General features: G+C 35.0%; 1 protein-coding gene across 2 annotated transcripts; it reads right to left on the bottom strand.

Annotated features, from left to right (window-relative positions):
• Window positions 1-687: 687 nt before the first annotated feature.
• On the bottom strand, window positions 688-19,722 carry LOC144969576 (uncharacterized). Of its 2 annotated transcripts, XM_078908718.1 has the most exons (9): window positions 19,557-19,722; window positions 19,080-19,208; window positions 18,128-18,210; window positions 16,375-16,565; window positions 14,533-14,678; window positions 11,241-11,322; window positions 8,655-8,788; window positions 3,506-3,723; window positions 1,609-2,332 (listed from the first exon to the last, which is right to left on the bottom strand). In XM_078908718.1, the coding sequence occupies exons 2-9, from the start codon at window positions 19,156-19,158 to the stop codon at window positions 2,192-2,194; spliced, it is 1,074 nt and encodes a 357-aa protein (XP_078764844.1). In that variant the 5' UTR covers window positions 19,159-19,208; window positions 19,557-19,722; the 3' UTR covers window positions 1,609-2,191. The 2 variants fall into 2 exon arrangements, with proteins under 2 accessions (XP_078764845.1, XP_078764844.1); XM_078908719.1 differs by lacking the exon at window positions 19,080-19,208 and having other exon boundaries at window positions 688-2,332; window positions 19,622-19,704.
• Window positions 19,723-20,352: the final 630 nt, after the last annotated feature.

The following is a 20,352-nucleotide window of genomic DNA, read 5'->3' as shown; positions in this document are numbered from 1 at the left end:
GTGGGTCTCTATAGGTTCATCTTAATTTTTTGTCCCTCTATCCCTCGTAGACTCGTATTAAGTCCTCAGGAAGAGGACTTCTAGCGAGATTGGAACCAGGTTTTTTGACATCACACCATTTCATCCCTAATTTTAGCAAACTGAACATGAACTTAAAAAACTTTATTTTTGTCTTTCCCTATTTCGGAATGGCAAAGTGCGACACAAATCTTTTTATGTAATAAACGTAATGTGATTGCATGAAACAAAATCGTCAAAGGTAGCTCAACAACATTTCATAGCCCAGTTTGGCAGACCATCAGATTTTTGTCGCGTTGCAGCTGTTACGGCATAGAAGGAAAAAATGAGGTCTTTTAAGTTCTTGTTGATTTGGTAACTTTGATGGTGTAGTGTGGCTAATGAAAATAAATGTATGGCTTCTCCCTAGAGGATGGTGAAAACCAGACGCAAATACCTATAAGGGTTAAAGAATACTATGTCTTTGAAATCAAGGAAAGACTTCATGGACAGCCTGTGCTTCATCTAGATGATTGCGACATAATACCAGCTCGATACGATGGGCCACATATTGTATAGATTGAAGCGTTTGAATACTTCTTAGTCATTTCAGATGACGCAATATTAATAAGAAGATAATTGATACATAAAAAAAAAACTATAAACAAACAAACAAACAAAAACCACTCCTGCTTTTGGTTTTATTTTAAATAGTATTTCTTCTGTCCTAAACTGAAAAAAAAAAACTTAGCTTACGGTATCATGCCGGGGTGAACCGGAAGCTGAAAATTATTTTTTCGTTCAATATGAGTTATGCTTTTATAGACTGGAAAATCATTTAATCTCGTATTTTTTTTACCCTTTAAAAAAATACACATCTAGTTTTCCACATACACGTCATAGAGTGAACGGAGACACCTCAGGGCGAGGCAACATTTGACAATCTGGACCTTAGATCTCTGGAGGTTCATTTTTATTTTTTGTCCTTCTGTCCCTTGTAGACTCCTTTTTTTTTTTTTTTTGTTAGGCCGTATTTCCGCCCATTCTGTCTGTAAGTTACGTCTTCATCTTGATTCCCCACCTTTAACCAATGTCTTACTTACTCACTTAAAAATACTTGCTGACTTTTAATGATATCCGATGTGTATAGCAGCAATGGAGGACTTCCACATGTGTCTGTCATAGACCATTTGATGCAAAGATTCCTAGGACTCTATTACCTTTTGATCTCTTCCATGACTAAACATCTCTACTTTGTCCGGCGTACTCTTGTCCCCGGGGGCCTAAAAAAAGAGCTAATCGTGTCATTATGTCACTTTTCGTTCAGAGAATATACCTTATCCATCGCCATCTCCATCATGTGGGCGAGGTGTTGAGGTTTCCAGCCTTGCACAACTTCTGCAATATATCATCACGCGTATTTAAACTCAAACTGCAAGAAATAGTGTCAGACAATAAAAGTATAAAGATCACACGTAATTAATTTTCATTGCTGTGTCTTGCATTACAAATTTATTTAGATTTTTTGTTATTAGACTGGATTTTTACTTGAGTTCAACTAAACCCCAGGGTCAAACCCATTGTAAATTCCAATTTTAATAATTACAAGACTTTTTATCAATATATTTATTTATAAAAATATATTTTTCGAAAAAAAAAAACACAGTAAAAGTTATCTGGCCCAGATATGAGCAGAGAAAATTGGCTGCTACAAATTTCCTATGACTAGAGCTGTTAAGAAACTTTCACTCCAGTACCTGCTCTTTATTTCCTCTGCAAGTCTTCCAAGTTTAGAATAAAATATCAGTATGTTGCACCATCATTAATGTCTAATACTCCTGTCTCAGAGATAAAATAATTAAATCCGGTAAACCTTGAAATCAATCAAAGGACAGCCAGCATAGGAATTCACGTCAAGTATAAATAAATATTTAAATATAATTTTAATATAACAGGAAACTAGACGTCTAGTTCTTTCCTTAAATGGCGGGGGAAAGCTCTGTTATTTCTTTGTTTGACATCATTTAGTTTTGCAACTTTTGTTCAAATTTCCTCTTGAAATGTGCAAAATATTATAAAGTCTGAAGATCTTATTCTTACATGTTTTTGGTATTTTGACTCATAGACGAATTCCAATTCTGATTTTGAATATTTTGTTTTTTAAAGGACACTTAGACATGTAACACGTCAGAACTCATTTCTTTGCAGGCATGTCTTTCTTGGACGAATTCTTGCAAGTAAACATGTTGTAAACATCTCTTCTGAATGTCCCGTTTAGAAGGAACAGAATATAGAAGTTCTGTACGTTCATGATAAGGCTTAAGCTCTCAAACACCTGCAAAGAGGAAGTTCAGGAATCAAAATCATGCATTAAAATAGGATGTATTTGATATTTGAGGATAATACAACACGCAACTTGAAAATAAATAGTGGTCATTAAAAGCGGGAAAAAATATTGATAGAGATGAACGCAGACGTGAATAATGAATCTGGGGCTCCATAGCCTTTCAATGAACATTTAATTTATATAGAGCATTTCTACTGATTCACAATGCTTAATGCGCCTCAGAGTGCTTTCATTATTTATTTCATATGCAAACAATATGGGACCAAATCTCCATATCAATTAGTCGCCTGTTAGGTGCTCTTCTTATACCGGCACGCCCACATTATCTCAGACTTTCCTTTACGACTATAGAATTAAGTTGTGCTATGTATGTAGAGCGCGTTGCTTAAGAACTGTAAAACGTGATGAATAAAAATGAATATAACAGTTCTAAAAATGAACAGAATACCAAACGTTTCGGACTGAAAACCCTTCGTCAGCTGACAACAAAAACAATTAAAACACAAATTCATTACTTAAAAACCCCCAAAAGACGACAGAGAAAAATAAATAAGCACGTACTCTCTGTATAAGATCTTGGAATATTTGACATTGTCATTCATCTCGTCACCTAAGAAATAAACCAGTTTTAACTAAAACTCAAAGAGCCCCGTACCTTTAAAACGACGAATACTTCAACTTGATCCATTTATAGAGATATGTAGAAATTTGGGTCGCCATACGATAACTGCTCGTACAAGGCACTGGGGGTATATCGGGCGTAGTGTATAATTATGACCAAAAAACTTTAACTTGGCAAATCAATCGATTGATAATATTACTTTTTTCCCCTACCATATTAGAATTTTCGTCCCCCAATATCATAATCATTCCAAAAAGACTCTACCGGTATATCAGACGTAGAGTGAATATTGGCCAGAAAACTATTACTTGACATATCAAGCAATTAATAATATTACCAATTTTTTGTCATTACCATTGTTACATATATATGTAGAATGTTGGGCCGGCATACCGTAACTAACTATTCCGAAATGGTTCAGCGGTTATATCGAGTGTAGAATAAAAATGACCAGAAAACTTTTACTTGATATATCAATTGATTGATATGACCTTTGATTTGTCAAAAATACTTAAACCCAATACTTCCAAAGTCCTTACCATTGATAAATGTATGTAGAATTGCGTGCCGCCGAACCACATCCATTCGTACAAAGCTCCACGGTTAAAGGAGGCGTACATTCGGAGGAATTCATTGGCGATAAAAGGAAATTGAATGACTACAGCAGATACACCAATGGTCAGCAGGGCAACAGTGGCACGTGATGTCTTGTCCTTGTTAGGTAAAGCTTGGCTTGACGTCATCTCTGTTCTTTTCTCTAGTTGCATGAATAGAAATGGAGGTCACATTGGTTCAACTGGCAAACCATCAACTCAAAAATAAATAGGCGGGAATCGATACTTAGAGCATTCGAGATATTTATCTGACACCCCCCCCCCCCCCTTTACTTCTCTGGTGCTGCCGAATATCGAAATCTTCCGAAATCCACCGAAATCCACGGAAATCTACCGAAATCACTGAAATCCACGGAAATCTACAGAAATCCACTCGAGTGGGGAGTGAACCAGAGACTCTGCGAGGTAAGCACCAATGGGGATTGAATCAGAGACTATGGGAAGTGGACACAAGTGGGGAATAAACCTGGGCCTATGGGAGGTGCAGGGAGTGAATCCGGGAGTATGGGAGGTGGACTCAATTGGGGAGTGAACCTAGGATTGCGGGAGGTGGACACGAGTGGGGATTGAAAGTGGGGAGTAAGAATAGGACTATAGAAGGTGGACATCAGTGAGGAATAAACCTCGGACTACGTGAGGTGGATATCAATAGGGAGTGAACACGGGAGTATGGGAAGTGGAAACAATTGGGGAGTGAACTTGGGACTATGGAAGGATAACACCAAAGGAGAATGATCCCGAGACTGCCCGAGGTTTACACCATTGGGAAGTGAACCTGGGACTGTGGGAAGTGGACACCAGTGGGGATTGAGCCCGGGACTATGAGAGGTGGTCACTAGTGGGAAGTGAACCAGAGACCTTTGGAGGCGGGCACCTTACTTGTGTCCACCTCCCATAGTCTCTGGTTCACTCCCCACTTGAGTGGATTTCGGTATATTTCGGTGGATTTCTGTATTCAGCAGTACCCCGCTTACCATATTATAGCCTTTGGAAGCTGGGTTTATGAAATTCGGCAAAAAGTACTTTGGGATAGACTAACTTCTTTCCAAAGGGAAGTAAGCAGATGTAGCAGTCTGTTTCACATGAGAGGAACTGGCCTTTACAGTGGCCTTCGTATACTTAAGGCCTGATACTGATCACAAAACGAAAGAAAAAAGTACGTTGTTGTTAGAAGTGTTCAAAGAAAAATGAACGTAAGATTAAAGAGACATTTCACTTTTAGTACAGGTAAGATAAAACTTTTGGAATACGATATATAAAAAAGAAAATGAGCTATAAAATCTAATAACTAAACTTTTAAATACTTTATCATTATCATCATCATCATCATCATCATCATCATCATCATCATCATCACCACCACCACCATCATCATCATCACCATCATCATCATCATCATCATCATCATCATCATCATCATCATCATCATCATCATCAATCATATGTTATATATCATTACTATTCTTTATTCTTCTTCTTCTTCTTCTTCTTCTTCTTCTTCTTCTTCTTCTTCTTCTTCTTCTTCTTCTTCTTCTTCTTCTTCTTCTTCTTATTATTATTAATACTTTTTGCTTTGCTTTATTATTGATTTAATTTGATTTGTTGATTGGAAATATCATATTCATTTATGGGTTATATTGGCAATTGTCTACATATAAACCTTTGAATTGAATTGAATTGAATTGAAATGAATTGAATTGTAAAATAGCCCAATATCAACTTAATGTCCTCACAGCAATACACAAGAGGGCTCAAACAAACATCAATACCTATGGGTCGCCTTAATGCATTGCTATTGATAGAATTTGGTTAAATATATTTGTTTTATTGAGGAGAAAGAATAAATAAATTATATCTTAAAAGTTGTAAAGTAATTTTCAAAAATTGATTCTGTTCATTATAAGTTTTACAGTTACTTTGTGTCATATGATAACTCCGACATATTACCAAATTTTGGCGATAGGTCACCGTTTTCGTTCGCATGTTTTACAGAATAGGGGACAAAAGTGTAATGTCAAAAAAAAAACAAAACTGGTTCCTATTTCATTGGAAGTGTAAAACCACTCTTCCGGAGAGTTGAATACATACCTTGTGTAATTGATCTTCTGGTTTCAAAGTGATTGCATCTTATTTTCTAGACTAAACATATGCTGGTCGTCAATAAAAATGATCCAACCTCGCTTTTTTTACGTCCCGTAATCCTTGAATCTGCTTATACATCCTGCTTCTAAAATAGTTTTGCAACATCATGATTTAATGTGTAACCTATTCGTTAGAAGGACTGGTTACATACTTCAAAGCGATTTCGTACCGGAAAAGTAGGTGTGGCGTCACGACTTTTCTACCCTATTCTATGGGTGATTTTTAAGTCAGAATCTTAAACTAACTTAATCATGAAACCTTAACATAATTCAGAACACATGTACACGCACATGTTTAAAGTCGTTTTCCGGCTTCCGAATTATATTATATAATAATGTGGGGATTGAACCCGGGACTATGAGAGGTGGTCACTAGTGGGAAGTGAACCAGAGACATTAATGGTAGAAGGTGACAGTATTGATGAATGGACCGAAACTGTGACATGTTATATTGCATTTTGTGTGGATTTATGCGTGGAAAAAAAAGAAATTAAGATATTTCCTAACAATAAGCCATGGGTTACAAAGCGACTTAAATATTTACTCAATGAAAAGAAAATTGCCTATATGAGTGGTGACATTAAACTAAAATTTGAAAACGGAAAGGAGATCAGAAATACAATAAAATAAGAAAAGGTTGAATACAAAAACAAAATGGAGCGACAACTGAGATCGGGCTGCGCAAGGAAAGCATGGAAGATGATAAAGCAAATGGGAGGAGTAGACCAAAAGAAACGAACATTCCCACAAGGAAAAACGAAAACTGATGTCAACAAATTAAATGATTTTTACTGTCGTTTTGACAGGCTCCCGCCTGTTCACAACGGTTTGTCAAATAACAATGAGCCACCTCCAGATGTTGAAGAAGAAACTGTAAGCTCCCTATTCCGGATATGTAAAGAACATAAAGCACCAGGACCAGACAACATTACCGGAACTATTTTGAAAAACTGTCACCAACAACTGGCTATACCTTAAACAAAACTTTTTCAAAGGTCAATCGATGAACAATCAGTGCCAGTACTTTGGAAAACATCGATTGTCGTTCCAGTTCCAAAAAAGCGTTGTCCGACCGTATTGAACGACTTCCGTCCAGTGGCGCTTACATCGCTTGTAATGAAATGTTTCGAAAAATTTTAAAATCTGAGCTCCTACAAAAATGTTATGACCTGAAATTGCTAGATCCGTACCAATTTGCATACCAGCAACATCTCAGTGTAGAAGACGCACTATTAACCGCCACAAATTCGATCTCAAAACACCTTGACCAAACACCCTCGAATTACGCCAGAATCCTGTTTGTCGACTTTTCGTCAGCTTTTAATGTCATGAACACAGATATTTTGCTTCAAAAGTTGTGCAACATGGATATTCCAAACTACCTTATTAAATGGTATAAAGAGTTTCTGACCCATAGACCGCAATGTGTAAAATTGGGTGAACATATCTCCAACAAAAGAACGTTGTCGAACGGATGTCCCCAAGGCTGCGTGAGTTCCCCAATCCTGTACATCTTATACACCAACGACTGCAGACCATCCTTTGAAAATTGTTTTATAGTGAAATATGTAGATGATACTGCTATTCTTGGCTTATTAAAAGATAAAGTTACCGAAAAGAATTATTTCAAACAAATAAATATATTCACCGATAGGTGTAAACAAAATCAGCTTGAATTAAATGTTGAAAAAACGAAAGAACGGGTGTTTGGTGTAAAAAATAAAAACGACTTAAAGTGTGTGGCGATCGGTAAAGACGATGTTGAGATAGTTGACTATTTTAAATATTTAGGAATAACCATTGATAGTTCCCTCAATTTCTCTCAACATATTAATATAATATCTAAGAAAGTTGCCCAAAGATTATACATCCTAAGGAAATTGAGAACATTTCAAGTAAGGAAGAAAACTATGTTAAGAGTTTATGACTCATTGATTAAAAGTGTAATGCGTTTGGCTGCACCATATGGTTTGGAGGATGCCGACTTAAAGATAAATCAAAAATTTCAAAATCCATCAAAGAGGCATCAAAAATAATAAACCATCCTCTTGATGGAGTAGAAAGAATTCATGGAAAACAATAGAAAGGAAAGCATTCTCAATTACCAACAATAAAAAACATATTTTATACCATGAATTTAGTCTTTTACCATCTGGGAGAAGGTTTTGTCAGATTAAATGTAGAACTAACAAGTATAAATCAACGTTCGTTCCATCAGCAATAAAAATTTTGAATATTTCATATGGTTCAGAAAAACCAAGGATTGATTCGTTGACTGATTAACTGATTAATTTATTTAATGTAAGATTAACTGACCAATTGATAATGATGATACTTTTTGGTGTCGAATTGCCACAATCGTAACAAATTGAAAACGAAATGAATATGTTTATGTTGTGTATATCGCACGTGTGAAAGAAAGAGAGGAAGATAGAGAGAGAGATAGAGAGAGAGCGAGAGAGAGAGAGAGAGAATGAGAGAGAGAGAGAGAGAGAAAATAAGTAGGAGAGAAATATCTGTTCAATGTTACAGTTATCGTTTAACGTTATAACAAGTGTAACTAAATGACAAATTGCCATATTTATGGACAATAAAGATCTATTATTATTATTATTATTATTATTATTATTATTATTATTATTATTATTATTATTATTATTATTATTATTGTTTTGTTTTTGTTTTTTGTTTTTTTTTAAATTGTGGATCTATTCTTAACGCTTAGATTATCCATTTCTTGTATTTAAAGTCTAATATTAATAGAATTGGACAAATTGCAAGATTTAAATCGTATTGTTTGAATAGGCTATCAAGCCACTGAGTGGATGTTAACTAATTTTTTCACGACTTAGTTTTGTTCGTTGTATTATCATTAGTATAATTATTTTTATTATCACTATCATAATTATCACTACTATTAGATTTAGGCTTACTTTTCACAATATATAGTTTGTACACGGAGATGGCGGTGAAGATACAGATGATAACAATGCTGACGACACCTCCGAGTATGTAATTCAGGTATATATAAAGGTAAATAAAAATCGGCAAATAGGAACAGTAATACCTGAAATGTAAAACGATTGATTTTAACTAGAAAGACTCTAGAGAGACAAGTATTTCAAAATTTGGCAAGAAAACTCTACCTTCAAATATCGATCAATTTGAATAATCCCCGATCTTGGCAAAATCTCTCAAACCTGAGAATTCGAGAGGTCTTCTTTCAGTCCAAGGTTTGAGATTTTTTTCAACTTCAGGGTAATTTAAATAAACACATACACATACAAACACACACACACACACACACACACACACATATATATATTATTATATATATATTATATAATATATATTTATATGTATATATATATGTCATATATATGTATGTATATATATATATATATATATATATATATATATATATATACATATGTGTGTGTGTGTGTGTGTGTGTGTGTGTGTGAAGGACGAGTTTTGGCCACATAGAGTGCGCAGTTAACTTGTAAATAAGATTTGTAAAAATAGAAAAATATTTATTCACTATAAGAATATAAACCTGGAGTAAATTCATTGGTTACGTGAGTGTTAAAATGTAAATATTTGCAGGTCTGATAACCGAATGCATTTATGGTCTTAATTTAAAGTGTTGTAATGCATTGCGTTGGTTTACTAGTATTTACATTACAACAATGAGCCCATATTGATTTGGTTTATCACACCTACCAATAAGTACACGTCGGTTACCATGATTGTCCATTAGATAATTTTCATACATTCACTAATCCAATATATATATATATATATAATATATATATATATATATATATATATATATGAATCGTGTTGATACAATATGTACGAAAGTGCTCGACATGTAGTAATGAGCGAATTATTATTTTTAAAATATTTACCACAATGTTTGAGACAGTCTACATTAATGTTTCAGGCTTAATTTGCCATCGTCAGGACTGAGTTGTTTTGTTGCTGAGTTGTTTTGTTGAACAGTCAACAAAACAACTCAGTCCTGACGATGGCAAATTAAGCCTGAAACATTAATGTAGACTGTCTCAATATTGTGGTAAATACTTTTAAAATAATTATATATATATATATATATATATATTATATATATATATATATATATATAAATCATACACAAACGACATTCTACTAATCTAAGCGAACACATTTTGGAACTTCAAAGAAAAGAACATACAACACAGCATATATTATATATACAAACACCAATTATGCAATTATAAACCACCATAACCGCGAAGCCGAACACGCACGATACCAACCGGAAAAAAAGACTTCCAGCAATACGATTCAATAATCTGATGTCACGCCGCCCGGCAACGGCGGCCATCTTGGTTCTAAACAAAGAAAATCATTACTTTTTATTTTTCATGCTGGCTAGAACTTTTCATATGTCTTGTGATCAGAATGTGTAAAAGTCAAAACATGATCAATTGTATGTGTTTTATTTCCTTTGGATATCCTTTATGCTCGCCGGAGAAATATTTCATACGGGCGTCCGCCATTGTTCCGATAGTTTAGAGCCAGTGTTACTAAGTTACCATGCGTCATTAGGAAGGAAGTGACGTTACTACTGTTGAAGAGTATTCAAGTATGCTGTTATTCGTTCTTCTTTTGATCCAGCTTAGTCCCATCATCCTTGTGAAAAACAATATTTCAGCGGAGTTTATAGGTTTTATGTCTTTGTTCTTGAGAAATAAACACAACAATCAACATTCGTTTTAACTTCCTGAAGAAAGCGAATGCTCAAAACAATATTGTAGAAGATGAAACAAAAACTGTACTTGATATATTTATATTATATATATATATATATATAATATATATATATATATATAATATATATATATATATATATATATATATATATATATATATATATATGATTTTCTTTAATTTTCTACAATAATTGAGTCAGAAGCTTTCATTCGCAATCTTCAGAATATACAAATGTAAGGAGATTGTTATTGTTTTCCTATTTCCGATTGGCATCGTGCGCTTTCATTTTCCCTTTTATTGTAGTTTTGTAATTGCAAAATACGTGACTGTTTCTGTGTTAAAAATTATTATTATTACTACTATTATTATTATTATTATTATTATTATTATTATTATTATATTTATTAATTATTATTATTATTATTATTATTATTATTATAGTAGTAGTAGTGTAGTAGTAGTGTAGTATAGTGTAGTAGTAGTAGTAGTAGTAGTGAGTAGTAGTATTAGTATAGTACGTAGTAGTAGTAGTATGTAGTAGTATGTAGTAGTAGTAGTAGTAGTAGTAGTAATAGTAGTAGTAGTAGTAGTAGTAGTAGTAGTAGTAGTAGTAGTAGTAGTAGTAGAAGTAGTAGTATCAGAATTACTATTAAAATCATCATCATCATCCTTATCATCATCATTATCATCATCATCACCACCATCATTATTATCATCATTGAATGGAGTGTGGTAAGATTGTCCATTGTAAGAGGTCCTACCCAATATTTCCGAAGGGATAATAACTTAATACATGAACGTGGATATGGGCAAATCCAATGGCGTGAACGATAATAATCAGACCTGTTGTGGAAATCAGAATAAGGAATAAATTAGACGTTTATAGCAATAAGAACAGCATTGACAACAACAACAACAACAACAACAACAACAACAACAATATGAGTATTTAAAAAAAATAACAACAATAACAACACAATATTATCATAAACAATACAATAAGCTCTAGAAAAAAAGAATAATAACAAAAACAATAGTAGCAATAACAATTACAACAATAAAAACACTAACGCTAACAACAACAGTAACAACAATAACAACACCACAGCCGCACATTAGGCAAACAAAGCGAACGTAAAGTTGCGTGACCTGATGGACTTAAATCTTAATTGCTGAAAATATGCGTGGATAAATTGTCTTATATTTATACCACTTCTTTTATCTGTCAATGTACTCACACAACGATCCTAAATATTCGGGAGACGTTTTCGTGTTAGTTATTCCAGTACCGAAGAATTAGACAGTTTTTTCAATGAATGACTTAAGACCTTTACTTCACTTATAATGCTATATAAGTATGCTTATTATTATTATTATTATTATTATTATTATTATTATTATTATTATTATTATTATTATTATTATTATTATTATTATTATTATTATTATCTTATTATTATTATTTATTATTATTATTATTATTATTATTATTATTATTATATTATTATTATTATTATTATTATTATATATTATTATTATTATTATTATTATTATTATTATTATTATTATTATTATTATTATTATTATTATTATTATTATTATTATTATTAATAATGCTTCAACGACCTTCTGTTTTCTGTCAACAATCCATTATGGTCCAACATTGATTGTTTTCAATTTGCCTATCAATTCAAACGTTGTGTTGAGATACTCTACTCACGTTCTCCAACAATATTTATAAGCAGTTACTCCCGGTGCTTTTTATTGTTGATTTTTCATCGGCATTAACACTATGCAGACACATCTGCTTGTAAGAAAAATGCTTGCGTTGAATATAAATTAATTTATATTTGATTGGGTCCTGGACTTTCTAAAAGATAGATTACAGTATGTAAAATCTTGTTCAGTTTCAATTCATTCTATTGTCACAAATATGGGGGCTCTTGAGGGATGCTTACTGTCTCCAGTACTATTTACAATATACACTAGTGACTGCAAAGGTTCCAACCTTGAGATTGTTATTTCATAATATTTGCAGGCAACACGTCACCCCAAGGCCTTGCATTAAATTAAACAAGAACGTTTCGGACCACAAAAAATACAATTGATTCCTTCTCTTCTCGCCGTGACAGAAATTGTTTAGTGTTGAATGTAGATAAAACCTACATGTAAAAAGTCTGACTTCGGCACTTAATAATGTAGACAAGACTATGAGGTACTTGTTCTAACTTTTGGATTATTTTAAGAAGTAAATAAAAATCCTAAAAAATTGCCATCATCATCATCATATCTTGTCGCGCCAGTGAGTCAGCCAGTCCCGGGCAGTCTGGTTGCATTCCCTCAGGTCAGCATTGGTGCAGTGAGGTCCCAGCGAGCATTCGGACAGGATGTGGTCCATGGTCTGTCTGGGGTGACCGCATGGGCATTCAGTGCCGGTGAGATTTTCCATTTAAAGAGGTTGGTGGCGGTGTTTCCACCTTTGCTCTAGCTCTGTTCAACGCCACCCATTCTTTTCTCTTGAGGTCTGTGCCTGCTGGGAGCTTTTCTGTTGGGGGCTGGAGGGCATCGTTTGCTGTCTTGTCCCATTCTACCCATTTGTCCAGGCGGAAGAATGCTGAGTGGTCTGGGTGAAGGCTCTCTACTGTGAGGAAGCTTTTTCTTGATTTGAGCCTGCTTTTGGGGCAATTGTGGTCATGAAGGGGGTGTCTCTGGTCCATTTCCTGTTTGTATTTTTGTATTTGGGCATGGGTTTCCCTCCGGATGTGTGGTGGGGCTATTCCTGCTGCACGGTAGACCAGTGGTAATGGTGTTGCTCTCAGCTGGCCCGTTATGATCCGGCAGGCGTTGTTGAGCTCGGGGTCTAGCTTGGAGGCATGGCATGATCGGGCCCATACAGCTGAGCAGTACTCCGCAGTTGAGTAGCTGAGGGCCAATGCTGTGGTCCTTAGAGTTTTAGGGTCAGTTCCCCAGTTCATGTTTGCCAGCTTTCCAAGGAGGGCATTACGCGTGGACACTTTTGCCTTGGTCTTTCTCACGTGTTCTCTGAAGGACAGAGTTCGATCAAGCGTCACTCCGAGGTACACTGGGTGGTAGTTGTACTCTAATGTCTGGCCATTCCACTTGATGTTAAGTTTTTTGTGGGCTTGGTGGTTATTGAGGTGAAATGCACACACTTGTGTTTTCCCTGGGTTGGCGTTCAGCGAGTTTTTAGTGTAGTACTTTGTAAGGGTGTCATCAAACCGTTTAATTGCCCAAAGATAGTCACAAGTATGCACAAAAGTCCAACAATTGCATTAAGAAAAAAAATGATAGCATGCAATTAATTTGGACCTCAGAAGAAAAAGGCTTAGATGTACTTTTAAGCACGTTGAAAATTTTGCTACTTGACGCCACTGATTTTGAAATATAACCTTTTTTGACATGACGTTGTTTTGTAAAGCATCTGAAAGTTTAAATCAACTACCTTTTCAGTTTTTAATGTAGCAAAAATGGGACAAAAATCCTTAATCTGTGTTCTTTTTTTTTTTGTTTGTTTTTTTTTTTTCATATAAGAAAAACTATTTTTGTTTGGTTGTGGGTAGACATGCAAAATATCAGTTCCACACAACAGACAGTTCTAGAAAGAAAAAACGTAGAGTTGAACATGTGGAAACGTGGAACGTGGATTTGAACAGAAAGTAAAGTCGTGACGTCAAACCTTCCACTTTTCTGGTTCCTCAATCATTGGAAGTGTGTTTATAACCAGTCCTCTGGAGGACATAATAAATATGTTACATAATGAATCATAAGGTGGCATAACTCTTTTTGTAGCATGATGCATAGGTAGATTCTTAGGATTACGGGACGTAAAAGAGAGATGATGGATATTTATTCACTACAGCATACACTAGAAAATAAGATACCATCACTCTGAAACTAGAAGATCAATTACGTAAGGTATGTATCCAGGCCTCACGAAGAGTGGTTTTGCACTTCAAATGAAATAGGAACCCGTTGTTTGACGTTACAAGTTCCTTATTATAAAACGGACTGTACTAACAGAATCCTACTCACTAATGGAGACAATCCAGCTATTTCTCCTGGTGCACCAAATGTCTTTCTTGAAAGGGAAAGCGATGACGATAAACCTGTCAATGGCGACTGCTACGTTGAACCACTTTGTCATGACTAAGCACGCGAAGGTCATGTGTCCTCGCAATCTGGATATAAGAGTCAAGTTGCCAGACGGCATGGCAAAACTGAGTTTGGCATCTTGGGTTTTTTATTTTTCGCATTTTTTTTTCAAAATCACTATAGATCTTAGCTTTTTTGAGACAACATGCTACCCAACAATTGTAGATAATTAAATAATTTTCACTCCAAAGTATCTAGCTTGACAAGATTAATCTTTTATAACTGTGAATGAAAAAAAATTAAGATAAATTTCTAATTTTATGTGCATTTTAACAGAAAAAAATAAGGCCTAAAATGGTGATTTTCAAAGACTAGGCTAGGTTGGAATTTTTAGTTCAGGAAATAGAAAATAAATCCAGTTGGCAGAATGCAACCCTGCCTACGACACAGTAATAGCAGCTGATCGACCCACGGGAAATTCCTCTTCGTTGGCTATCTAGTCAATCTAGTTCAATGGTATTGCAATATATAAAAGTTCGTTATTTTTGTTTGTTTTTAATTCATCTCTCGGTTTCCGACTCATCCCGATATAACACCGTTTAGAGTCTGTTGGTCACAAATGTAAATATCTATCTCATCTTATTTGCAGAGAGAATCAAATTTGAGAAATTGGAGATGTAGTGATCATCGTTGATAAGGAGAACACTTTGAGTCATTTCACCCAATAGCTTTAAAGTCGGAGATTTCAAAATTAAACGCCGAGTTTCTTGTTTTGTTGCAGTTCCGTATCAAATGGCTAGTTGGAATTTTGAGCTTTCCGTTTTGTGCTTTGTGGAATGCGAGGAATTTGTTGGTGGATCGTCATTCATGCAGAAAACGGTAAGGGCTGCCTGAAGCCTTTGATCGTGACAATACTAACGCAAGAGGGAAAATGGAGAGTCTTCGTATGGTAACAATACAGACAATGGACGTTTTGGGTACAAACCCCTTATCAGCACATCAATACACAGATTAACGTGGAAAATAAATAAAATGAAATGAAAATAACTTGTATCGTAGTCTGTACTCAATGTTGGTTGCAGTATGAATGAAACGTTAGCGTGGCGTGGGTAGTGGGTAGAGTGTCGTAGCGGTTTCCATTGGAGATCGTTTATGAGCTGAGTTACGCTCATATCCCGCTCGTAAACCGACAATCTGGCCCGCCCGACGTTGGACTTTTTCTCGCTCGTTGATTTCTTGTGAGTGGGTCCCACAATGAGCTATACTATATTCCAGTATGGGTCTGACATATGCTTCATAGCATTACTTTTCCGCAGATTGGTGGCAGTGGCGGATATGTCTGTTGAGAAAGGCCATGGTTCTATTTGTCTTAGTAGCTGTGTTGGCAATATCCTTATTACAGTCCATACTATTGTCCAGGGTCACGTCGAGGTACTTTGAATTCGCCACATATTGTAGGGCTTCGTTATGGATTTCATTGTGGGAGATGATTATGCTTTTCTTTTTGTCCCTCACCCTGAAAAACAGATCGCTAGCCTCTTGTAGAATTCATATACGTGCTTATACTTTAATCGCATTTTTATCTTACTTGCAGAGAAAATTCAATTTGAGAAAACTGGAGTTGCAGTGATCATCCTTAATAAAGATCAGAACACGTTGGGTCATTTCACCAAATATTTTTTAACGGATAAAAGAAAGCATAGGCTACTCTTTGGAAAAGAACGTTAGACTATCGTAGAACTCATAAACATATTTATTTTTAAAATCTTATTTTTATCTTACTTGCAGAGAAAATCCAATTTGATAAGATTGGCCATGAGGTTATTGTGGTGGAAAAGGAGCAGAACACTTTGAGACATTTCATCGAAGACAAAGACAAAGTCGTAGAAACTCATAATGGTAAAGTACAGGGAATATGAGTAACTTCTGTATTTTGATGTGGACATAATAGCAATCAGTATTGGAATGGTGGGCTGAGGAAAGATAAAAAGTTGAGTATTGAGTATTTATATGACAGGATATCCACTAAACGTGCTCAAAGCATTTTACAAGGAGGTCCCTAGCCAACAGCAAGTCTTATCGTGTGGGACTTGACATGACGCGTGTAAGACGATTTTACAATTTTTCGGACAGAGACAACGCTGTTAACGGCCAGGTACTCATCTTCCACCTGAGTATGGGTGGAACACGATTTTTATCAATTTTTGTGGTCCACGTCCTCAATCTGGGATAATGCCAGCAGATGTCAAATAGTGAATTTAATTTTATAATGATCACAACTATGACCCTTTACACTTTTGTTATACAATATTTTATGCTATTTCTCGTCAACTAACCAGTTAATTGCCATACTCTGTAAAAACACACATTTAGAAATTTATTTATCAGAAAACTCGTCCTTCAAATATCGAACAATTTAAATAACCCGTGGCAAAAACTTTCAAACCTGGTTAAATTTCTTGTGGTTATGAGTCACAATTAATTGACATTACCAACAAACGACTGTTAGCAATTTTAAATAATACAATTGATAATTTAACAGAATAAATTGTCAAAACGGTGACAAATGATAATCAGATTACATCAGAACAGCATAATAAGAACACATAACTTGGAGGATATATCACAATGAGAACGCGTTACAAACACGAAAAGTTAATATGAGGACTCACATTTTATAAACTGGTCAAACTACTTTAACAGCCTTTACTTTATATATATATATATATATATATATATATATATATATATATATATATATTATGAGTGTTGTTTGGGTACTTCTAGATACTTGAGATTCGATACTCGTAATTAGAGACGGAAAATAAATAAAGGACACTCACAGTTTTCGCTAAGAACGATCGTTTCGATGCTGATCGTCAGCTGATGAGATGCAAGGTCAGCATCGAAACGATCGTCTCGGCGACAAGACGTGTTGTCCATTAGTTGTTGGCTTGGCATCCCTTGTAAAGCGCTTTGGGTATTGGTTTGTGGGAAATTGGGCTATATAAAAGCTCAAGGTTGACGTCTCAATGAGAACACAATACAATAAAGTCAAATCATCTGAGGACACAACACTTCCATTATAAAGACACCTTTTAAGGTGAAGCGTTACAATGACAAAAGGCAAAAGGCAATTCAGTGAGGGCACAACACTTTAGTTATAATACTAGTTATAATAATAATAGACTCAACCATGAGGCTTTGGGCGCTTTACATCAACACAAAACAATATAGAAAGTACATGACATAAAAAAAGAAATGTTTTCAAGGATTTCTTTAACACAGACAAAGGTTTGGATTCCCGGATGCTCTGTGGAATAGTGTTCCAAACAGAAGGACCAAAATGAGAAAAGGACCTTGTTCCCGCCTTTGTACGAATGCTTGGGATAGCCAAACGGGTGGCGTCATTGGAGGACCACAAAGGTCGGGTTGTCGAATATAAGGACACTTTTAAAGGAGTGACATTAAAATGACAACATAATATGTACAATCAGGATTAAATTCTATAAAAAAACGTAGCGTTTATACTCACCAATCCAATGGAACCAACGACCAGAGAAGCAATTGTTCTTGTTAAGGGGTTTTCAAAAGGGTTGACTTTGGACATCACCAGTGCTTTTTTTATACGAGCAAAATCCCCGGTAAAAATAAAGAAAAAAATAGAACGAATATGAATGTGTATAGAAATATGTGCGGCTATGTGGTCTAGTGGTATGGCACTTGCTTTAAGATCGAAAGGTCCTGGGTTCGAGCCTCGCTCTGTGCATGGTCATTTGGAAAATGCTCTTTACTCACATGCTCTCATCGTATTCAGGTGTAAAATGAGTACCTGGGCGTTAACAGCGTTGTCACTGTGGGGAAAAAAATTGCAATATCGCCTAACAGGGGTCATGTCTCTTTCTACAGGTTACGTCTTGCTGTTGGTCAGGGATACCCTTGAAAAGTTTTTTGAGCACGTTAGTGGATATTGCACTATATATAAGCTCAATTTAAAAGAAATTTTGATACAAGCTGAACACCCTATGCATGTGTAAATAATAAATAAATATAATCATTATGTAAATTACAATTCACATTTAACCTGTCATCAAGTTTACATAATGATACAATAAATATTCTTGAAAATAACTAAGAAGAACTATTAATTTTAATGGGGGTCTTGGAGATTATTGGAAGAACACTAACTTTACACTGGGTTTAATCAGGGATGAAGTCGAGACCTTTTCTGATCTATCTGCCAACCCAGAATTAATTGCTTAGTTGGGTCTTTCTAATAGACTAGCATCCTATCTAAAGGGTAGCAAGCAATTGCTATTGTCCTTCTCATGCTATTGAAATTGTGATAAACTCCTACTCCCTTGACCTTTTGGATCTTAAGTTTTAAGTACTTCTTCATTCAATTTTAAAAAGATCTTTATAATTACTAGGAAAAAAATGGATCTAGAAACACTAAATGCATATAAATATTTTTTTTAAAAACATACTTCCATTAGGTCCCATAAACGTCTGATTGGAAGACAAGGCCATGGGTGACGTAGTGGTGGAAACAGATTGTGACGTCATGGTATCTCCACCAGTAAAGATAAACTGGTGTGTTATAAAGTTAGTCGCGACTATGTGGTCTTGTGGTATGACACTCGCTTTCGGATTCGGAAGGACCTGAGTTCGAGCCTCGCTCGGCGCATTGTTGAGTCCTTGGAAAAGACTCTTTAATCACATTCTCTCACCGTACTCATATGTAAAATGAGTATCCGGCTGTTAAAAGCATTGTCTCTGTCGAAAAAAAATTGCAATATCCCCTAACAGGCGTCATATCTCGTTCTACATGTTACGTGTTGCTGTTGGTCAGTGGCCCTCTGTAACTGTAAAGCGCTTTGAGCACGTTTAGTGGATATTGCACTATATAAAAGCTCAAGTTTTAATAATTTTTATTTTTAGTTATGGTGTTTATTATTTTCAACCTTGAAAACTACAAACAATATTAAGTAGGAAGATATGGATATGATTGACATGAACTGAACTATACCTCTTCGTCGGTGTACAGATTAATTATTGTATACAAAAAAATAAGAGAGACTCTAGGTTCTCATGATACCCTCTAAACTCTATACCAACATTCATCTTTTCTAATATTACTTATGCAAAGCTTTAGTAGGATAAATCGAAGATTTATTATTCATTTTTGCGATCGGTTGGAGAATATTTCAGCTTAAATGTCAACAAATCAACCCTTAGAGAAAAACGGTAAAAATGTAATAAAAAGTTTAACCTGTTTTACCCATTTCAATCGAAAATAATTGATTTTTTCCCCACAAGTAGTAATTATATTTGCCTTTGAAGTGAAATTTTCTCTCCGCTTATCCAATTTGATGATTTTTCTACAAGCAATAATTATTATGCAATTTGGTAATCAATTATTTTTTTGTTTGATAAACTCTTATTTCCATGACAAAAGTATAATTATTCCCCTGACATGAATATGAGGCTCCCTTTGATGTGCAGACAGCGACAATCTTGTCGTATCAAGAACCTTTTTTATGACCTTTGGAATAGAAAGAGGGGCGACAAATTAAACTGCGCTTCAGTGCAATATCATTTGATGCCATCACACAAGCCCTGTGAAGGAATATAGATAATCCCTGAAGCAAACGTATGATGTCAACAGGAATCAATATTAGGAAATTGGCGCTTAATTGTGATCTCGCAAAGGAAAAAAAACCGACAATGCTTGAAGCGAGGATTAAACACGGAATCTAT

The sequence above is a fragment of the Berghia stephanieae genome, chromosome 3 (genome assembly GCF_034508935.2).
Source record: "Berghia stephanieae isolate SIO BIC M18660-M18661 chromosome 3, UCSD_Bste_1.3, whole genome shotgun sequence".
Lineage (NCBI taxonomy): Eukaryota > Metazoa > Mollusca > Gastropoda > Nudibranchia > Aeolidiidae > Berghia > Berghia stephanieae.
Note: the sequence above shows the minus strand (reverse complement) of the source record. Positions and strands in the feature narration are given on the sequence as shown.

Excerpts from the sequence above, each read along its gene's own strand:
- LOC144969576 (XM_078908718.1), bottom strand. The coding sequence starts at position 19,158 with ATGACGTCACAATCTGTTTCCACCACTACGTCACCCATGGCCTTGTCT. Across the intron at positions 3,724-8,654 it reads CAAACTATATATTGTGAAAA|AGAAAAGAACAGAGATGACG; the intron begins GTAAGCCTAAAT and ends TCATGCAACTAG. Across the intron at positions 2,333-3,505 it reads TCTACATACATTTATCAATG|GTGTTTGAGAGCTTAAGCCT; the intron begins GTAAGGACTTTG and ends TCCTCTTTGCAG.